Source organism: Amphiura filiformis, chromosome 4, assembly GCF_039555335.1.
Source record: "Amphiura filiformis chromosome 4, Afil_fr2py, whole genome shotgun sequence".
Taxonomy (NCBI): domain Eukaryota; kingdom Metazoa; phylum Echinodermata; class Ophiuroidea; order Amphilepidida; family Amphiuridae; genus Amphiura; species Amphiura filiformis.
The window spans coordinates 17,742,731-17,763,382 of NC_092631.1; the positions used below are offsets into that span (position 1 = coordinate 17,742,731).

The 20,652-nt window shown below is 36.8% G+C and overlaps 1 protein-coding gene across 2 annotated transcripts in view; it reads left to right on the forward strand.

The window, feature by feature from the left end:
- The window catches only part of LOC140150626 (G-protein coupled receptor 54-like), a 142,886-nt gene extending 125,980 nt beyond the window's left edge, over positions 1-16,906 (forward strand). For both annotated transcript variants that reach the window (XM_072172685.1, XM_072172686.1), the window contains exons 3-6: positions 10,080-10,503; positions 12,274-12,409; positions 12,643-12,756; positions 15,784-16,906. In XM_072172685.1, the coding sequence (XP_072028786.1) occupies positions 10,093-10,503; positions 12,274-12,409; positions 12,643-12,756; positions 15,784-16,292 (1,170 nt within the window). In that variant the 5' untranslated portion in view covers positions 10,080-10,092 and the 3' untranslated portion in view covers positions 16,293-16,906. The remainder of the gene's footprint in view (positions 1-10,079; positions 10,504-12,273; positions 12,410-12,642; positions 12,757-15,783) is intronic.
- The last annotated feature ends 3,746 nt before the right edge of the window (positions 16,907-20,652 follow it).

Genomic DNA, 20,652 nt, shown 5'->3' on the forward strand with positions numbered 1-20,652 from the left:
ATTTGGAAATTATGAGTGTAAAACTTAGTCTCCTTCCCACTCAGGTTTAGCCGTTCTTTTACTGTACGTTCACGATGAGCCCAATGATGCACCCCATGTAGTCTGGGATCGAGACTTGGTCAGAATATTCGCTTGAAAAAGCGTGATGTTTAAAAATTAACGAAGATCATTCGACACCTTCAAATTAAAACCGATGTGCCAACTACGAGCGTATTTAAGTCGTATCTTTCCGTGAGGAAAGTTATGAAGTGAGAATTTGCTAATATCTTTTTCTGTGTGCCCTGATGTTGGCAATGGGACCCATCTTCGACTTCGTTTCGGAGATGTCACTAGAAATGGAAGTGAAGACTGAGATACCTCGGGCTACCAGGAATGCACCATACCAAGTGACATACATGTGGCCCAGTATTGCCTGTGGATATTGGCCCATTGTCATCTTGCTCATTTAGCCCATGTGGAATGTTGGACTACTATAAAATCATAGTGCGCTATTGGCAGATGTTGTTTTGTAACATTTGCTCACCACACGGGCATTTAACTTGAGATTGTCCCATCGAGCTGCTGTAATAAAATGAAGACATAATGTCATAGATACCATTCATGTATCGTTTACAAATTTAGAGCGGAAATAACACTTTATGACTTTAAAGACCTACCGGTGTGATAAGGTATGCATATAGCCCTAGCCGACAAGTTTACTGATCATTTGTATATATTAGAGCATGGATAACATGGATAGCGATACCGTCTATGAGATAGTAAAGTTGCTGCTAATATGCATTTTCCAGACTCTGGATCTCCACTGATGTATACAAACAAAAGAAGCCCACACACCAACATTCTTCAGATTCTTGAGCAAACACGCCTCACACATTCACCACACGTGCACACTAATACTCTTTACCCCTATATTTAAGACATTCATAAATGCGCACATAGACGATCGCTGTCTTGTATACATATCCCTTCCAACATACTTTACAATTGCGTCATTGTTGTATCTGAGCATATTGTACCGCTGAAATTTACTTTCTTACGTATTTTAACAAATGAAAATGAAACAAGAAAAAACAAACATGTCTTTGCTTTTTTGAAATGATCACAATGATTCTGGTGTTAATTCCATACTCCACCTCCGAAGAGGTTTCATTGCATTCATTCATTCATTTATTTACAAAAGTTTCAAAATGAAGCAAAATCTGTGTCATCATCTTATTTACCGCTATACAAAGCGTAGGTATTATTCGATACATACAAAGACCGTGTAATGGTGTTGAATACTATTTTTAATTAAAGCAGACATTTGATAACTTTCATATACGGCTGCTTTTTCAGTCTCTAAAACCATAACAAAAAGGAGAAACAAGGTTTCCATCAATGAGGGCAATCAATGTACAGTGCGTACCCAAGGAAATGAGTGTGTGTTCTAAAGATGAATGTAGCTATCATGCATTAATGTCCACGCCTTACCGATATATATACAGTAAAGAAAATATAGGACACTTTTTGTATGTCTTTTATCTATGATAACTGAATATATAAATCTCAAAATACCTCCAGAGAAGGAATAACACAGCAAAGTGCAAAATTGCGTGAACAAACATTGAGCAAGTATAAGTAACAAAAAATTAACAGAAAAACAAACAAACAAAACATCAGAGCGCACCAAAAAAAACCCATCTACATAAATAAATACTCTGGCACTCTTAAGTTGCATTATCATGTAGGTATAAGAATTTTATTGTTTTCAGCAAGAGAACGCACACGGCACTTACTTGTTACATTTCTACATGTTCATACTGCATACTGTGAAAATTGAAACTACTATCTTTTAGAAATTTGCATTTTTGTTTGTTGCCATTTTAACACTAAATTTTGAGGTTTTGGCGCCATAGTGGGCACGACTTCCATAGGAATACATTTAAACACCACATTGTAGATGTAAATAAATCGGTGAATTATTCCATTCAAAAATTGAAGAAGCTTTTTGAAGGTAATAGCACTGTTAAAATGCACCATTATAGTATGTCGCCGTGAACATCTGAATTGTCTCATCTGGCTCCTTAAAAACAAACATGATATGACTTCAGACAAGTCAGACGGAAACTGTTAAGTTTGATTTATTCAGAAGTATATATATTATAGAGAGAGAGAAAGATTTCCAACAGCGATAGATGTAACTGGCAAAGAAATGAATTTCAAACTTAATGTGAAGAAAACGAAACTTCTTGTTGCAGAGGCATAAGGAAAAGAGTACAACATCACAATATATGGAGAAGAAGTTAAACAGGTCCACCACTTCAAGTATCTGTGCTTGGTGAAAACAGCGAATGCAAATTGCACAGGAGACATCAAAGCCAGGATTGGAATGGCCAAAGGAAGAATGATTGACCTTCAGGATCTATGGAATGATCGAAACCTTGCAACAGAACTGGAAATGAAACCAATCAAGATACTGGTATGGAATGACTCCTTCATGGCTTTGTAGGGCTGGACTTCGACTAAAGCAGATGATGACCGGGTGCTGTGGTTCTGGAGAAGAATGCTATACATCATTTGGAAGAGGAACAAACATAAGCATCCTTGAGGAACTTGGCGTGTGTGAAAAGACAGCTCCTTGGAGTGTTTGTAACAAGAAAATTAACCTATATACCTTGGACACATCCTCCGAGGAAGTGGCAATGCACTAAGAAGGAAAGGTTGAAGTCGACAGAAGAAACAATGGTTTGACAGCATCAAAGAATGGACAGGAATTAACCTAGTGCAAGACAAGCAAGCGTCTAGCTCAGAACAGAACAGCTAGGAAGAAGGAGATAGGGGGATGCAGCCAGATGGAAGTCAATCGGCCGAAGAAGAAGAAGAAAAAGATTCTGAAGTACCCGAGAAATCGAGTGATCAGATGAAACTATTAATTCATTTGTTTAAAAGCTTCGTTTAGCTGGAATTGTCACAAACTATCAGAGTTACCAGAAACGTCGTGTAAATTACGTACTACTGTCGTAATAAATATAAACCTCATCTACATGATACCGTTATTGATACAATGTAGATGTAATTAATACTCTGTATTGTCCGGAGGATATTTACATTTTGATTTCTATTCTCCAAAAATAGACAAGGTGATATTTTTGTAATTTCACGACATTTACAGTTCTTAAACTGCCATGGAAAAATATAGAGTATATGAAGACAGAAATGCATTATTTACTGATAAGCCAAGCCTTTCAAAAATGGGGACGTGATCGATCAAATCAAATTTTTCCGCTAAAAATATTTGCTTGAAATATGATGAAAAGACGTCTTCTCATTTTTAAATATTTGTTGTAACATGAAATTAATCATATCTAGATATCCATGGGTTAGATAAATAGGCCTAGGCAAAAGTAATAATCATGTTTTACTATGCATATGGAAATTTCTGCGCTTCGTGTGCACCTAATGCTCATTTTACGTTAGGAATTGAGTTCTATCTATGTTAACACTTCTTGTTGGGATAGCGCGAGTTGCAAATTGATATCGAGCATATTCGAGATGGCTATAGATTTCACACACAAATATCAGAACCCTACAGGTATGCTCTAAATAGCGTTACACAGAATAGCATAACAAAGACACCAACTACAGACTTCTATCTATAGTTCTGCGACAACTAACACAAGTAGAGCCTTCTGTTGTCGTAGTCTCCAATTATTCAAATAGAATTTTTAGCTTGAAGCACCAAATGCTGTGAAACATATACCTGGATATCACCGCGTGGAGAAGCAGTTAAGCATAGCTTGAAGCACGAAATTCACCTTTGTGTCACATTAAGACTTCTAATAATATAGCCTTATTCGCACTGAAGTGGAGTCGAGCTCAAGATATTGCAATCAAAACTTGTAGCATTGTTCAACACGTTGAAGCTGTTATACCTTATTGCGAGACTTTCTCACAAGATTTTAAATGTAAGCTCAATATGGCAACAAGAATGTAGACCGAAATATCACCATGATCATGTCCTTTTCTTTCCTATTTTTAAACAAAGGCATTGAACAATGGTACATCTCGAAAAGCGGTGCACCCTGCCTCCGCCGGCTAGAGGCATCTCACTTCTGTCTTCTTAACGGTGCAATATACTCTTATGAATTATACTCGGAAGACTAGCTGCCATTGTTTAATTTTAGTATGCATTTCAGAAAAATTCAATCTTTTTTCACACCGTGCGTGTTAACACCATGGACACACGCGTTTTCTTCTTCCTTTTTTCATCGAAAAATACTGTATGGGTAGAATTTAGTCAATGATTCTAGTGTAAATTCCATAACCCACCTCAAATGATTGGTATTGTTTCATTCATCCATTCATTTATTCATTCATTCATTCAGTCAGTCAGTCATTCATTCATTCATTCATTCACATAGTCTACACCATTCATGCATCATTTACAAATGTATAGCAGAACATACTGCAGTTACTGTCCGTTTTCCTATACACAATACACAGTGCTCTCACCATTGACGCGTGACCTCTACAAATAGCCTAAGTTAAAAGTATGGGGATTTGCCTAGTTAACGTCGCTGTGTGAAAAATAACCGGCCAATATTAAAAGTACTCCTCTAAAGTTCTAGAAAATATAGTTTTGTAACATGTCCTAAATTGTTAGCTAATTTAGATGTTTTGGAAATATACGTACTTTGGTGTTTTAGTGTATGTTATAGGTAATAGTACATTGTCAAGTTAACGTCGCTGTGTGAAAAATAACCGGCCAATATTAAAAGTACTCTTCTAAAATTCTAGAAAATATAGTTTTGTAACATGTCCTAAATTTTTAGCTAATTTAGATGTTTGGAAATATGCGTACTTTGGTGTTTTAGGAAGGATATGTAAACGACAGATAACACTAAAAATATGAAGAAATTATTTCCAAACCGTGTTAAGTCTGCAAACCACCATGCTTCTCATTTTCAAGAACGCTGGTTAACAATAAGCACGTATTATCTAATTTCGTAAACAAAGACCACACAGAATTGTTCTCTAGCGCTCGCTTTATAATCGTTCACCCAACTGAAACTATAATCCCAGCACATTGCTCCATTGTACGTGTAAAGCAGAAACATATGTTGTGTGTATTTAACCAGAGAAGATATGATTTAATCAGTTGAGCTGTTTTCAATGAGTGTTATCTTGGTTTAATAGCTTTTAATGGGGTTTAAGTCCTGCAAAGGTCGAGGCGAATTATACTGTAGACATGACTGCATCATGAATAACACTCTACGACTTTAAAGACCTACCGGTGTGATGAGGTATACATGTATACCTATAGCCCTAATCGATATTAATGTTCTGATCAAATTAGGTGTATATGTAAAGCGCAGTGATAGAGAAACCGTATACAAAGTTAGTGCTATAATGTGCATTTTCCCCCGGATCTCCACTGATGTATACAAACAAAAGACGCCCACACACCAACATTCTTCAGATTCTTGAGCAAACACACCACACATTCACATCAACTATCACACCACACATGCACACCAATAAATCTTTACCCTATATCAAGATACTCTCAAGTGCACACAAACGATTGCTCTCTTGTATACATATCCCTTCAAACATACTTTACAATGCGTCATTGCTATATCTGAGCTTTTTTTTTCACTGGTAAAATTTACTTTCTTATGTCATTTTAACAACTGAAACGAGAAAAATAAAACATGTCTTTGCTTTTTTTGAAAATGATCACAATGATTCTAGTGTTAATGCAATCTTTCACCTCCGAAGGGGTTTCATAATACATTCAGTCATTTCAAAAGTTTCAAATTGAAGCAAAGTCTATGTGCTTCGTTTGCACCTAATGCTCATTTTGCGTTAGGAATTGAGTTCTGTTTTTAACACTTCTCACAGTTGGGGTAGCGGGAGTTGAACATTGATATCGAACATATTCGAGATGGCTATAGATTTCACGCACATATCTTGCCCCTACAGGCGTGATCTAAATAGTGTCAAACAGAATAGCATAATGAAGACACCAACTACATACTTCTATCTATATTTATGCGACAACTAACACCAGAAGGGCCTTCTGTTGTCGTAGTCTCCAATTATTGCTGAAAGATATTTTGTCGCAAAATTGTCTCAAACTTATTATAGATCATGTATTGTCATCTCTGTTTTCCTTGATACGGAAAGTGCATTCTGTTTGTCACACTTCTCAGATTAAGGGTATCCCAATTTTTAAAATTATATCCAACATATCCAAATCGTTATAGATGTTACGCACATAAAAAATCTCACCCTACAGGTATGTTCTATATAGCGCCAGACAGAATATTATATAACAAAGACACCAACCACATGTTCTATCCAAAGTTATGTGACAACACAAGATGAGCCTTCTGTTGTCATATTCGCCAATTATGTAAATAGATTTTTTAGCTTGAAGCACCATCTGTTGCGAAACATACCTGAATATCACCGCACGAACTTCACCTTTGCATCACATACTTCTTTGACTCTTTCGAAATGAAGAGGGGTCGAGCTTAAGATATTTCAATCAAAACTAGTAGCACAATACGTAAACTGTTACACCTTTATAATACTTCTTTCATAAGATTGTCATTGTAAATACAAACATGAATGTAGCCGTTTCTTTCCTATCTTCATAAGGTCATAAACGACGGTACATTGCCAAAGGCGGGGCATCTTACCTCCAGTGGCTACAGGGGCATCTCATTCTTGCATTCATAAAGATTTCAGTATATGTCGTGCTGTCATAAGTAAGCATTCCGTAAAAAATGCAATTATTTTCACACCTTGTTAGCACTATGAAGACATCATTTCCGCAATTCTTCTTCTCTTTTTAAATTTAAAAATACTGGGTAAAATTTAGTCTTCTTCGCACTCGGGTTTAGCCGTTCTTTTACTACATGTTTGTGATGAGCCCGATGAATGAACCCTTGCAGTGTAGGATTGAGACTAGATCAGAACATTCGCTTGAAAAAGCGTGATGTGTAAAAATTAATGAAGATCGATTCTTTCACGAATCAAGTCAATCTACACCTTCAAATGTGCTCAAAATTAAAACTGACGCGCCAAATATGATTTATATATTTAAGTTTTATCTTTCCGTGAGTAAAGTTATGAACTAGCTATGAAGTGAGAATTTGCTAATATCTTTTTCTGTGTGCCCTGCTGTTGGCAATGGGACCCATCTCCGACTTCGTTCCGGAGATGTCACTGGAAATGGAAGTGAAGAAGACTGAGATACCTCAGGCTACCAGGAATGCATTATTCCAGGTGACATAGCTAGTGGCTCAGTATTGCTTGCGGATATTTGGCCCATTGTCATCTTGCTCATTTGGCCCATGTGTAATTCGCTATTGGCATGGTGATGTTTTGTAACATTTGTGCACCACATAGGCATTTAACTTGAGATTGACCCATCGATTCAGCTGTAAAAATAAAGACATAATGTCGCATACACCATCCATGCATCTTTTACCAATTTAAAATAGAAATAACACTTTACGACTTTAAAGATACCCGTCCGGTGTGATGAGGTATGCCTTTATTGCCTATAGCCCTTGTCGACAAATGTACTGATCAAAGTATGTGTATCTTAGATAGCGAAACCGGCTATAAGATAGCAAAGTTACTGCTAATATGCATTTTCCAGACTCTGGATCTCCACTGGTGTATACAAACAAATAACGCCCACACACCAGCATTCTTTAGATTCTTGATCAAACACACCACACATTCACATCAACTATCACACCACACATGCACACCTGTATATCTCTACCCCTATATTAAGAAACTCTCAAGTGCGCGCACAAACGATCACTCCCTTGTATACATATTCCTTCCAGCATACTTTATTGCTATATCAGAGCATATTTTGTTTTTATTGTACTCCTGAAATTTACTTTCTTACGTTATTTTACCAAATGATGTAAAAAAATAAAAATAAAACATGTCTTTGCTTTTTTGAAATGATCACAATGATTCTAATTTCATACTCCACCTCCGAAGGGGTTTCATTACATTCATTCATAACAAATGAAACAAGAAAAATAAAACATGTCTTTGTGTTTTTTAAATGATTCTAGTGTTAATTCCATATTCACTCCCAAAGGGGTTTCATTACATTTATTCATTTGGAAAGTTTTAAATTGAAGCAAAATCTGTGTGTGATTTTCTGTTCTGCATTTAGCATGCTCAGAAATCATCATCTTATTTACCGCTATACAGAGCGTAGGTATTATTCGATACATACAAAGACCTTGTAATGGTGTTGAATACTATTTTTAATTAAAGCAGACATTCGATAACTTTCATATAAGACTGCTTTTTCAGTCTCTAAAAGCATATAACAAAAAGGGGAAACAAGGTTTTTATCAATGAGTGCAATCTACAATGCGTATCCAGGGAAATGAGAGTGTGTTCTAAAGATGAATGTATCTATCGTGCATTAATGTCCACGCCTTACCGATAATATCAGTAATGAAAACATAGGACGCTTATCGTATGTCTTTTTGCTATATGACATCTGAATATCAAAATCTCAAAATACCTCCCGAGAAGGAATAACACAGCAAAGTGCAAAATTGCTTGAACAAACATTAATTGAGCAAGTATAAGTACCAAAAAAGGAAACGAGAAAAGCGCACCAATCTGTCATATCATGTAGGTATAAGAATTTCCTTTTAGATGAAGACCGCCGTTTCTTTAACTCTCTATCAATTTTCTATAATTCATGAATTTCAGAATTGTTAATTTCCATGACCATAATTGGAATCAGCGTTATAGAGGCATTAAAATGAGTACAGACGAGCCTAGTATTGGTTAAGTGGTTCTTAAAATAGCTCTTGATATTTTTATGTTGGAGCTTCACGCAAAGTTTTGCCAAAAACTGTATTGCTCATTTCATAGCAAGCGCATAGAAGAATTCAAATACCACAGATTTACTTTTGTAGGTACTGTGGTTCTTGAGTTATTTTGTAAAGAAGGCTGAAACATAACACTTTTGTAAAACGTACATAACTCATTTCCAACAATAAACTAAGCACGTTTGCAAAGTATAATATTTGTAGAATGAACTTTTGCAAAACATCAAGGTGTTATTTGTCAATAATATATTGATATAGATAATGAAAATCAATTTTTTGGTTGCTTCGACCAACATTACCTCGTCTACCCTTTAGGCACATTTATTCTATTATTCTACAATCCAGGAAAAAAATAGTTGGCACACTTGGAAAAACAATGGAAATGCGTGCCCTATCAAAATTGGAGAGGCGAGTGAAACATGCATGCAATATAATGTGAAGTACAGACCCGGGAGTACAGACTCCCCCCAGACAGGCAAAGTGTGCCAACCTTTCTTTCCTGGATTGTAGCCTTTGATCATCACTTTTGTAGCCACGAAAAGCGTCATAGAATGTACTGTATATGTGACCATCCATCTCCAACCGCTCGTAAAGTTGGTAAATTATATTTCGAGTTACAGTCCAAAATGTGCATAAGCTTGTACTAAAAATGTACCTAATAATTGTCCTACAAGTTTCTCATTTCAGTCCAGTCAAATACCAATCTTTAATCCTATTGTTGAAGAGGATAATAAGCTTATACTTATAGTAAATAGCTTTAGTCTTTGTTTACTTTGGCTAAATCCTGTTCAAGTGGTGGGTTAACCAACAATTAACAATGAGAAGACATTCCTGAACCTCGTTGACTTGGGGGATGATTTGAAGTGACCGCCAATTATGACCATTTGATATTTAATACCAGCAATATAGAAAAAGAGATATATTGAAGCACCAAAATAATGTACCTTTTTACTGAAGGAGCAAAGTTTAACAAGCCATAACTCCGCTTCTGGATATCGTTTGAAGTCAAATGATATATCATTGTAAAGCTTATGATATACATTTTCTAAACACGGAAGAAAAGAAAATTGACCAGGGGCCGACTTTACGAGCGTTTCGATGTGGCTGGTCACATATTAATAGTAATGCTCAAAGTAGTTTGATGAAAGATATTCTATCGCAAAATAGTATCAAACTGATTAGATGTGTATTTTTATTTCTGTTTTGCAGAAATAGGCCAGCGATGACAGACACAAGCTTATCTACGACTAGTTTCGTTACCAGTGCAACAACAGAAATAGTTGTGGATAATTTCACGGTATGGGACAATATAACAACAGATACTCCGCCGCTATTTCCTCCCATTTTCGGCCCGCGACCTCGCCCGCCTCTCACTCTAGAAGACTGGCTCGTTCCTCTAGTATTGAGTATTGTAACTTTGATTGGTGTTGTAGGAAATAGTGTTGTCATATATGTGGTCTTCAAAAATGGAAAAATGCACACGGTGACAAACTTTTACATCGTCAACTTGGCAGCAACGGATATTTCATTTCTGATCTTTGTAGTACCTCCAACAGCTAGTACCTACGCTACTTTAAATGGCTCGTGGATATGGGGAAGCTTCCTGTGTAAATTTGTTAATTATATGCAGATGGTAGGTGGTTTCTTTAATGTGTTTGTTCTTTGCTTATCTGTTCATCTGTATGTGTCCAGTGGCATATAGCCTGGACTTTTTCAGGGGGAAGACAGATTCTAAGGGGGTGGGTGGAATTTGACGAAAATTGTCAAAATGGGTTAAAAAGTACAAACAAATGTCTAGCAATCTTAAGAATATGGCGGCCTGCATCCCAAGGGGCAAGGGGGAGATTTATCTCATTTGGGCTACGCAGCTGTGTGTCTGTCTGGTTAGCTCTTTCGGTAAGGCGCTAGACACTGCATGGTGCCTGAGTGCTTGATGGTATGAGATAGAGCCCCGCAGGGTCTTTTTTGTTCTCGTAGAAAAGTTGTGGGAGCTTGAAATTCCCCTGGGCAAGAAACTTAATACTCGTACAAAGCCTGAGGAGCTGATTCAGGATATGATGGTCATACTAGCTTGACTAGGGTACTCCATTTTTCCCTGAATGATGCTAGAGCTAATGGTTTATAATTCGTTATTCATTTAATTGATGACAGGTATCTATTTGGAGTAACCGAGAATCATTAAGAGCAAATAAATTACAAACTATAATAGTAGCCTATTCCAGAATCACCTATATATATATATCCCCTACCTCCTCTGGTCCATTATTACTGTATGTTCAATAAGCAATTAACCAACGGAGATACATTTTGATTAAATTTTCCATTTTACTGTTAATGTGTCAAAGCTATTTGTTCCTGTGCCAATTGCATGTCACCCGCTTTATGTTCTTCATTCAAAATTGGTCACTTTGATCATGCTTTTGACCTTGGCGTTATATACCTCAATTCACTAGGATCCACAACATGCTCATCTATCAGGGCACAGTTCTTTAACCCCAAGAAATTGATACATTCATTGAATGACCTTTGAAAATTTAGGTACAAAAACTCAAACTCTGCAATTTGAGGTCAAATTTTGAACTATGGTTGTTTAATTGAGGTTACTGAACTGTGTCATAGGAATGAGACCATTGTGGTCCATAGTTATCACTGTCAATCCCAAGAGATCAATAACCAAAGACATCTCCGCCTGACATTCTGCTTTTTACTGGACAGATTTATCTGTGTGATACTTGCACTGATTCTACTTTTGGTCAAATGTATGTCAATGTCTTCTTTTCTAACGAGATCTTAGCACGTGGTCACCTTCTTACCAAAGCAATTAAATACAATGAACAGACTGAACTTTTTTGTTTGAGATCGTCACAGTTATTTGCTTAATGTATGGCGTTACGACAACTCTGCTCGTATTACCACGATCTTTTATCATAATACGTTAGCTTTAAGATTAAAAGAATACTCAGGCAATCACAACATTATGCCTTATATGTTACTAAAAAATTATCAAGCACGAATCACATGGTTTTATTTGAAACAAACTCATATTGACCATAAAAAGGAATAAACACAGCCGGCTCGCAACACGCGATATTCAAAATCCCCGCACCGAAATTGCTGTGGCAATGACGTCATGGTTATTTATGCTCAATTGTCGTCAGCTTTCAGTGTGTTACTGGGACGTCATTGCCAAAAGCAATTTCGGTGCCCTGGGAATTTGAATATCGCGTGGTGAGAGACGGCTGTTTTTATTAGTTTTTAACGTCAATTTGTTTAAAATAAAAGCACGTGATTCGTGCTTGATAATTATTTTCTAACATAAGCCATAATGTTGTGATTGTCGGAGTGTTCCTTTAATAAGTATTTAAATTAATAATTGCATATGTTTTGAAATCAAATCTATCAGGTCACAGCTCAGGCAACTTGTTTAACCCTTACTGCTATGAGTGTGGACCGATACCAGGCAATAGTTCATCCCCTCAAATCTCTACGAACACGGACAACAAAACTGGCAGCCATCATAAGCGCTTCCATATGGACCTGTAAGTAGGAACATGGTGTGAATATTCAAAATAAAACTACAATAATGATGATGATGATGATGATGATGATGATGATGATGGTGATGATGATGATGATGATGATGATGATGATGATGAAGATGACGATGATGATGATGATGATGATGATGATTAGGATGATGGTGATGGCAAAGAGTATTATCAAATGTTTCGTTATAACGGTTTTAATGGTTTTGTGCATTTTTACTCTTCAGTTTCTATATTGGTTTCAACACCAATGGCAATATATCGAAAGCAGTATACATTTGGAACGATCAGCTTCTGCTGGGAAAATTGGCCAAGACATCTGCGTCAAATTTTATTTCAAGGTAAAGGACCAAACTGCGCATAATCAGTATAACAATGGGTTATTCATTTCCATTTGAAATCCACACTACCTATGTGAAAGATTTTGAAAATATCTTCCACAAGGGAGGTTTGTTTTTCAAATGTAATGTCAGGGTTAGTCAATTTGAAAGCCACGCTCCCCCTGTAATATGGAAATACCTATAAATATCTTCCACACGTGGAGTGAGTATGTCTAATGGAAGTTACCTAATTGTCTATTCTATTCAAAATTGATACTCCCTTCTGTGTGGATTTTGAATGGAATAGCCAAATGTAATTCATGTAATGTAACAATCGACAAGGCATAATGGCAAATAATTATGGCATTAATACTAAAGTTACACTGTAAAAATGATACTTTGCCCTTAGACACGTCCCCAAGGGCATGTCTGAACAATGAGTTGACCTATATGATGTCACATTGTCTGCATTCAGATAGTCCATTGTTGTTTTACACGAGGCAAAATAATAGAGCAGTTCTACACAAATGTTCTATGGCAGACATACAATATGCATATGGACAAACCCCAACTTGCAAAACTGTAGTTTAATTTGGTAATACAATGTAGCTTCAGCTCTGATGTAGCTTGTAACAATTGCAAGCAAGTTTGATAGCATTTTAGCATCATTTGCTCTGAAACCAAAAGCTACCAAAACGTGTACACAAGGTGTGCCAAATGCAAACGCACCCCAACTCACCCCAAAAAGTACGTCACGGTTGTTTGATGGCATGTAGAACTGTATTTATTTTTAAGAACAGTTTAACACTGATGGCGCTATTTAACTTAAATCTTGTTTGCATCTTTACAAGGGATAAACACTTGTATAATCATGCAAAAAAAAAGGAATAACTCATCTTATTGGGCAAACTTAAACTTAAAATATATGTAAATAGCGCCATCAATTTACCACACAAATTATTTATAAAAATGACCACAAAAAGGCAGAAAAAGATGAAAAATGAGGGAAATCTATGTTAAAAAATAACTAAAATATATGTGTGTATATTTAGTATGATAGCTGTTGGTATTGTATAAGTCTACAATTGAAAATCATACTTAGGTTTTGTTAGAAAAATTAATAAATGATCACATCAAACATTATCTTGCCTGGAGAAACAATCTAAGACACAAACGCTCATACAGGCATAACCTAATACAATAAGGCATGTCTTACCAGAAATGGACTTCAAAAGACATCGACACAGAAATGTCCTGCAGCATAGGCATGACTCCATTCCACTGTTTATTACTTTAGTGTCTGTTATATCATTTTCTGTCTAGGTATTTGATTTATGTCTCAAATACGGCTCAAATATTGACGAGTCTAAAATTGTGTCTTAAGGCAAGATATTTTTCTTATGTTATCATGGTTATCTAGACATGTCTCAATATTGAATACAAGACACTATAATCCTAGACATTACGATGCACAGTTAGTAGGGTCCAGAATGGAAGTCCCGTTCTCAAAATGGCCGCCAAAAATGTCTATACCTATGTTTTCAGCGTCAAGGAATCCAATCGAGTCATTTACAACAACCTAGGACCTATCATTCCAAGATGGCTGCCAAAATTTCAAAATGGCGGCCAGTGAAAATTAATTTGGCTATATCTCGTGTGCAAACTACAAACTACCTATGACATTACGCCAGTCTGGATTTAGGCGGCCATTTTGAAATTTTAGCAGCCATCTTGGAATGATAGGTCCTAGGTTGTTGTAAATGACTCAAGTTGATTCCTTGACCATGAAAACATGGGTATAGACATCAGAATCGTGCTGCTAGGTGCTTCTCTGACCAAGTTATGGGGATATGTAGGGATTTTGGCGGCCATTTCGAAAAACGCCTTCTAGCGAGAGTTCCCCTTATTTTTCGATGGGTCAGACCCCTCTCAATTTATTCAGCGTCCTCAAATCTATTAAAAAAACACCTTCAAAACTCCTTTTCCTCAAACCGAGAACGGGACTTTCATTCTGGATCCTACTAAATGGCTCAGTTCAAATCTTTGATTTGGTTTTCGTTCTATCCTCAAATCTGTAGTTTGTTCCAACTCTTTGTCAACATCTATTGTATCACTATGGGTGATTTTCTGCATCTGATCAGTATCTGCTCACTTGTGATTGCACAATATGGGGATTTATGAAGAACAGATTCAGATTATAGCCATTGTTGTGTCCTACAAACGATTTGAAACCAACTAAGAACCAATCAAGCATATTGATCGCTAAACATGAGACGCTTGGTCGTTGTGACAATAACCTCAATAAATAACAGGACTAAATACCATAGCAATGGGTTTACACTATATTTGTAAATGTATTTCCCTGCACTAGACGTTACGTCGTTCCTCTACATTGAACTTTATCAAAGAACATGGATAAAGACCTGGTTCGTAATTCTATAGAATTTGCATACAATCACTCGCACCGTAGTGTCTTTGAAAAGAGCGGTATCGTAGTCAATCTATCATTGCACATATACACAGGACTGGCGGGGCAAAACATTCAAAAATGGTGTTATTTGGTAGCTCTTAATCAAAGCCTTTTAATGAGATGACACACGTCTATTGAGTCAAGTCTAGTGACTACAATCCTGAAAAAAATGATGTCACACTTTGCCTGTTCTTTGGTACTGCCCGCCCCCACCCCCCCCCAATTCAATGTTGGACAAATCTATGTTGTAATCAGGTCCGTGAGACCCTCTGTTTTACTCGTCTTTCCAATTTTGATAGGGCACGCATTTCTGTCGTACAAGTGTGCCAACAATTTTTTCCAGGATTGTTATAGGTCGCAAATCCTCTGATCGGTGACGTCCTGCGACTGCCGTCCATCCGAGGCCAGATTCACAGGGTTACACGCTCAAAGAGATGGGTCGTGGTTTTAAGATTAATTACTTGATTGAAGACTCGTCTGAGCTTAAAAATTGAGGTAGAACTTCTCAATCAATTAGTGGTACTTTTGAAGTTTCATAATCTGACATTTTTTCTATTTTCTTTCCCACTTTTTCGCAGGTGTGGTCGTGTATACATTCATCGTTATCTATGTCATACCTCTAACCATAATTTGCGTCTGTTACTCAAGTATGCTGATCAAATTATGGGTTCAAGTTGTGCCGGATGCCGTCACAAATGCTCAAGCACAGGAACGTCAGACACGTCAGAAACGTAAAATAACCTATATGATTTTGGTTGTTGTAATCGTGTTTACGGTGTGCTGGATGCCATTCCATGTCATCAACTTGTGGATTCGTGTTGGCGGCAATTACCCGCGGACAAAAGCAGCCACGTCGATGGTAACGTTTGCCCGATGTTTGGCGTACGCAAACTCGTGTCTTAATCCGTTTATATATGCCTTTATGGGAGAGAATTTCCGTAAATACTTCAGGAAAGCGTTTCCGTGTTGTTATTCGAATAAAGTCGGTCCAGACGTGTCTTCTGGGGAAGGACGATCGGTTGTGCAGGAGCGAACTGCTGGTGCTAACGGCGGTAGGACTGTTACGGAAAATGTACCTCCTGCGTAAGTCCCGGATGTAAGTCATTGACTCCCTAGGATTAAAGTCATTGGCCTTTTGTGCATGCATAACTAATTACAGGATTAGATTTCCGTACGTAAACGCAGTTACATGAACAAGTGACGCTCATATGACGTGATTTAAGAGTGCCTATTGGTTACAGCTGCGGTTGAAGAGACATCAACTAGACGTTACACGTTCACAAATCCCGTGCAATATTCACCTCTTGCGCATGCACAACAAATGACAGAATTAAATTTCCTGAACCATTTCCTTACGTGAACGAAATTACATGAACCGCACGACGCGAATATGACGTGATTTAAGAGTGCTCGTTGGTTACAGCTGTAGTTGAAGTGACATCAACTAGACGTTACTACCCCGTTCACGTGCAAATTAAAGTATTTCATGTCAACCACTGATGACTTTAATTGCGGTGTAGATTCCGCCGACAAGTCGCCACATCTTTCTACAAATGACTGCCAAAAACTGCATCCACTACGTACTTTATCTAAAGGTCGTGGATAGTGCGACAAACCCGTGATGGAGACGCAAGTGCCCTTTATGAACTTAAGTAGCCCATGTATTCACCGATATAACTATATTACAATTAAATATATTACAACCATATGTAAGAACTGTTATGTGGATATTAAAACCGTAATACCAAATGTTTGTACTTACGATTCAAAAAACATTAAAAAGCGATGTTATACTTTTATGGTTTATTGCCCAATGTTAGACATTTAGTAAAAATGATTGTAAATTCAAAGTTTCGTTCTTAAACTCTCACAATACAGCCCTATTTATACGAGTACGTTTAGGTACTTCCCAGTAAACATAAAATGTTTCACTGAAAACGTTTAACTGTCGGGTTATATAAAAGGTATAGGACGTTTTAATAACATTCAAAAAACATTGTTGAAAACTTTAAAACTGCTAAATGCATAACTAACCGCGGGTGCAAAGCATTCTAACATAATCCTATTTCAAAATATTTTGCCAAACTGTTTACAATGTAATTTTAACAACATTTTAAAATGATGTTGTTTTTTAATATAAAATTTTGAAAAAAAAACATGACCTTTATATAACCCGCCATTTAATGTTTATAACACGTTCATAACGTTTAAAAAACATTTTTGTGCTTGCTGGGTTAACCCTAGAACTACTGAGCCATATTTTGTAACACTGACTACGAAGAGGGGGGTTATATACCGTTGTATTTGGTACCAATGTATAGCTAAGGGTCTCTTCTAACCAGTGATACCAAAATTAAGTACAAACATTATGCGCATAATGTTGCTATATATGACGTCATAATGTGAGGGCGCCCATGCAAATCTCGGAAATTCTGGCTATGTACAAAAGTATATGCAAAATTGATTTTCGGCAAAAAATTCTACAAAAATGCGATTTTCATCGTTTTTTCTCCTAGATATAAAAGCAAATGACTATTTTTTACCTAACAAATAAAAAGTAAGTAGCTCTTGAAATAATTTCACAAGAGCGAAATGAAAATCGTTGATTTTGTTGTAGAAACCAAAATGGTGGGCTTCACCAACCCCTCTATTATATGGTCATCTTTGATAACCGGTCATAACCCGGTAAGGTGCTGGGGTAAAAATTTATCTCTAAAATGAGCGATTAGCTCAGGTCGTTTGGGCGTAAACACGTGCGTTTTTTATGACTGATAACAAAATCTTGGGGTGTTAAAACCCCCACCCCCCCCCCTCTTCGTAGTTCTAGAGTTAATGAGTCTTACTCTTAAACCTTAGTTGAATTTGTTGAGTTTAACCCGCGGTGGAAGCGGGGACAGAGAGGACCCCCACCCTAAAAATCACATACCCCTAAATTCAAACCATTAACTTGCTCGTCCCCTTAACGTTTAATGCTTATGCCGCCATTGTACACACTCTAAACACAAGTGCTAATACTTTTTAAACACTTCAACATGTTCAATGTTTTTCATTACTTGTCACGTAAAAGGAGAGGAGGCATTGCACACATGATTAACTCAATAAGACGTTAATAGAGGTATTAAAAAGCCTTCATTGTCGACGTTTCCGCCATTTTGCCATATTGCGTAAGATGCTTTATGGGTGTTACATGGTAAGGGTTAGTACATTGTGGTTAATAGATATCTAGTGTTCACAATTTATATGCGGAAACCATGTCGATACACTCTTTACTCAAATTGAGTAAAATGGTCACAACTCAACAAAGTAAGAGAAAATTACTCAAATTGAGTAAATAATACACAACATTGAGCTCATACTAATAAATAATACCCTCGTGTTTAACTTTTCTTATTTCTCACAAACTTGAAATTGCTTACCGAGGGGAAGCTTTTATCCAGTATTCTCTTGGAACACTCAATGTTGAGTACTATTTATCAGTATGAGCTCAATGTTGAGTATTATTTCCTCAATTTGAGTAATTTTACTCAATTTGTTGAGTTGTGACCTTTTTACTCAAGTTGAATAAAATAATTTTAAGAGTGTATAAACGACTCGTTACACTGTAAATATATTTCTAAACAACAGTGCCTAATATTATTTCAGACATATCTTTTTCATTTATGCGTCTTATATCTTGGTGTAGAATATTCATCCAGTAGTTCAAAACTTTATTTTGTAAATTAAATCTAAAATTTGCAACTACGTTGCGTCCGAAAACTTCGGACTTCATCAGGCATCTGATTGATGATGTTTTCTGACGTCAGGTGTTGTGACGGCGGCGGCAGATGCCTGATGAAGTCGGAAGTTTTCGGACGCAACGTAGCAAAATGAGTTGTATATTTTAGTTCCAATATTAGATTTAGTTTACAAAATAAAACATGCGTCTAGTGTTTGAAGGCGCGATTTAAGACATGTCCTCATTTTGAAGACACCTCTCCAGGCTATACACCAAGACATGTTACAGGATACTTCCAGACACTAAGGTTCTAGTGCAAGACGTGTGGTTTGAAGCTAGATTTGAGACACTGATGTTGTGTCCGCTGAACACGACTTGTTCAAAGACATGCCTCAGTTGAGCTCCTTTTTATGTTTGTTTTCTTCTTATTTAAAGGAACACTCCGGCAATCACAACATTATGCCTCATATGTTAGAAAAACAAATTATAAAGCACGAATCACATGGTTGTATTTAAAACAAACTCACATTGACCATAAAAACGAATAAAACAGCCGTCTCTCACCACGCGATATTCAAATTTCCCGGGCACCGAAATAGTCTGTAACACAATGAAGGCTGACGACAATTGAGCACAATTAACCATGACGCCATTGCCACAGGCAATTTTGCCGCATGAATTGGGTGTTGAGAGCAGACTGTTTTTATTCGTTTTTGTGGTCTATATGAGTTTGTTTTAACGTGATTCGTGCTTGATAACGGGTTTTCTAATAAGATACAATTATGTGATTGTATCGGATTGTTCCTTTAACCTGGGTGAATCATTCAACAATGTCAGTCAAGATTAATAGGTAAATTTTCACGGGAAAATTTTCTGGACACGTGACCAATGCGTATCAATGTGAGTGTAACCTCGAGCCTGTTCTCTGACCCCCGGTGGTGACCTCGCTATTCAAGTCTTAGTAATTTTGAATTGAAATAGTATTTTTGACCGCAATTTTGATAGACATTAATTTTTTGTGCATTGCAAATTTATTAAATATTATGTTATCTTAATTTCTTCACAATATCATCAAAACGTAATTTCAAAACTATTTATCTACGGAAAAAAATATTTATCTACGGAAACTCTTACCATAATATTATTAACTTGCGACAAGTAACTTATTTTGCATCAAAGGAGGAATTCTTCTATTCAAATACATTGGAAGAACACCTGCTGTGCTCGGGGTCACATTCCATAATGCTAATATGTCTGCGCCCATGGGTGTCACGTGTAAATTTACCTATTAATTCTGACAATATCAGAACAATGGCATTGAATATTTTCCCACGATGCTCAGGGCATGATGAACACACACAGCCAGACGTTATCAGAACTGGCTGCGAGATATTTGTCATACCGTATCACATAACATCGGCGTCTCAAATCTAGCTTCAAACTACACGTCTTGCAATAGAACGTTAGTGTCTAGAAGTATCCTGTATACATGTCTTTGTGAATAGCATGGAGAGGTGTTTTCAAAATGAGGACATGTCTCAAAAAAATCACTGAAAGATCACTTATGAACGCACATGTATCGAGATAATTCGTACCTATGACGGGACTTGTGAGGGTCGCTGTTGACTTCACTGTGTTCAAGTTTGACCGATTTGTGTATTTTAATATCCCAGATAATTATTTCCATTGATTGTCACCGTAACCTATATAAATCACTTGAGAGATTGCGATA